The sequence below is a fragment of the Galeopterus variegatus genome, unplaced genomic scaffold (genome assembly GCF_000696425.1).
Source record: "Galeopterus variegatus unplaced genomic scaffold, G_variegatus-3.0.2 Scaffold4129, whole genome shotgun sequence".
In the NCBI taxonomy this organism is placed as follows: domain Eukaryota; kingdom Metazoa; phylum Chordata; class Mammalia; order Dermoptera; family Cynocephalidae; genus Galeopterus; species Galeopterus variegatus.
Window position 1 is genome coordinate 15,329 of NW_007730240.1, and position 1,737 is coordinate 17,065.

Genomic DNA, 1,737 nt, shown 5'->3' on the forward strand with positions numbered 1-1,737 from the left:
TATATATATTTCATAGTTTTTCACCTCCTTATTGGATGTTGAAAAATGATTTTTTGAATAATGGGAAAGGTAAATTAAAGAAAATTAGTAAATTAAGGGTGTTACTTCTCATACTCTAAATTGCATACTCTAAAAGTACACCAATCATTTTAAGCTCCTAAGCAATGATTTTTTAGTCTTTGAGACCACAGTGTTCAGCCTCTGCTCAAGCCTCCGACACTGGCCCAATGTCCAATGAAGGGACTGTGAGTTGTAAGATTACTTTCTTCTTGGATATTTGATGTCATACTCTCACACCCTCTTTGGCCTTCTGAAAAAAACCCAGTGATATCCCTTCCTTTCAAATGTGTATCTCAATCTCCTTTCAGGTATATATTTTCTTGGTTTACTGTGACATGCCTAGTTTTTAAACTCTATATCTGAATCTCTTTTCAAATATATATTTGACTGCCTTTACTGTTATTCTATTTTTTTTTTCTAAATGTATACTTGAATCAATTTTCTTCTTTTTTTTTTTTGCAGCTGAACTGTATGGGGATTTACATCACTTTTCAAATGTATATTATCAGCGCTTTGAAGTTGGTTTACTTATAAGGACAAAGGCATCCCTCTGTGGATCTTGAAATAATTTCTGGAAAGGTGTATGCAGTATAATCTTAATTTGTATAAGAAAGAACCTGTAAATTTGAGGTACAAAAACTGAAGTGTGGCTGGTAGTCATTCCCTTTATTTCTCCTACAGGCAGATCTTTAGTAAATAGCAAAATACGTATTTAAAATAATTCCATGTCTGTGGTCTTCTCACTAAAATGAAATACTCTGTACACTAAGCTACATACCAGGAATAGAAAATGTGGCACACACCTTGCCATCCCCTATTCCACTTGCCCAGGGCAGACATCAACATTCAATCAGCACTTTTTCCTGCTGAGCCTAGACAGAGCCCTTGATAATAAAGTATATCAACTGATGGGCTTTTTTCAGATTTTAATTGCTATTTTATTACTGCTCAGCCCATGCTTATAATATTGCTCAACAAATATGTACTAATGATGATATTAAAAGTGATGCTTATATCCATAGATAGTCAGAGGAAAAGATCCCAGTCAGGGCATGTGTTTATAGCACCTACCTGGGCACTACTGTCATCTAAACTATCTTCAGAGTTCTGAGACTGACGCAGGCTCTGGTTTATATGGCTCAGCTCTTCTCTAAGCCTCACAACTTCCTCAGGTGTCATGGTCAACTGCTCTTCTTCATTTTTCATATCTCGATTCTGTTGTGAGTCCTCCTCCTTCTGCTCCTCTCTTGGAAAAGTGCCCTCCTTTACTGACTCCTCTGGAATTTCCTTCTGCTTACTTTCTCCTAATTTGGGACTTGGTGCAAATATAATAACAATAAAAACTATCAAAATGCTTATTATAGTAGAAGAATAAGGAGGAAAAAAGCTGCAAGTCAAAGTATTTGCAAGGAAGATTTTCAACTTGAATTCTATAGCAAAACAGTTATTCTTATAAATAAACTTAAAAAGCAAATGGGTCATATTTTTTACTCACATTCAGGGAGATGACTCATCATAGATTTATTATTTTTATTTTTATTTTGGCAGTTGGCTGGTTTGGGGATCTGAACCCTTGACCTTGGTGTTATAACACCCACTCTAATCAACTGAGCTAACTAGCCAGCTCCCATCATAGATTTTTGTTTATAGCCAAACAATCAGTTTAAATGAGTTTTA

At 35.2% G+C, this 1,737-nt stretch overlaps 1 protein-coding gene across 1 annotated transcript in view; it reads right to left on the bottom strand.

Moving 5' to 3' along the window:
• The window catches only part of LOC103602408 (coiled-coil domain-containing protein 30-like), a gene marked incomplete at its 3' end in the record, with an annotated part of 37,325 nt that overhangs the window by 14,793 nt on the left and 20,795 nt on the right, over positions 1-1,737 (bottom strand). The window contains exon 5 of the mRNA XM_008586814.1: positions 1,132-1,375. Coding sequence (XP_008585036.1) covers positions 1,132-1,375 — 244 coding nt within the window. The remainder of the gene's footprint in view (positions 1-1,131; positions 1,376-1,737) is intronic.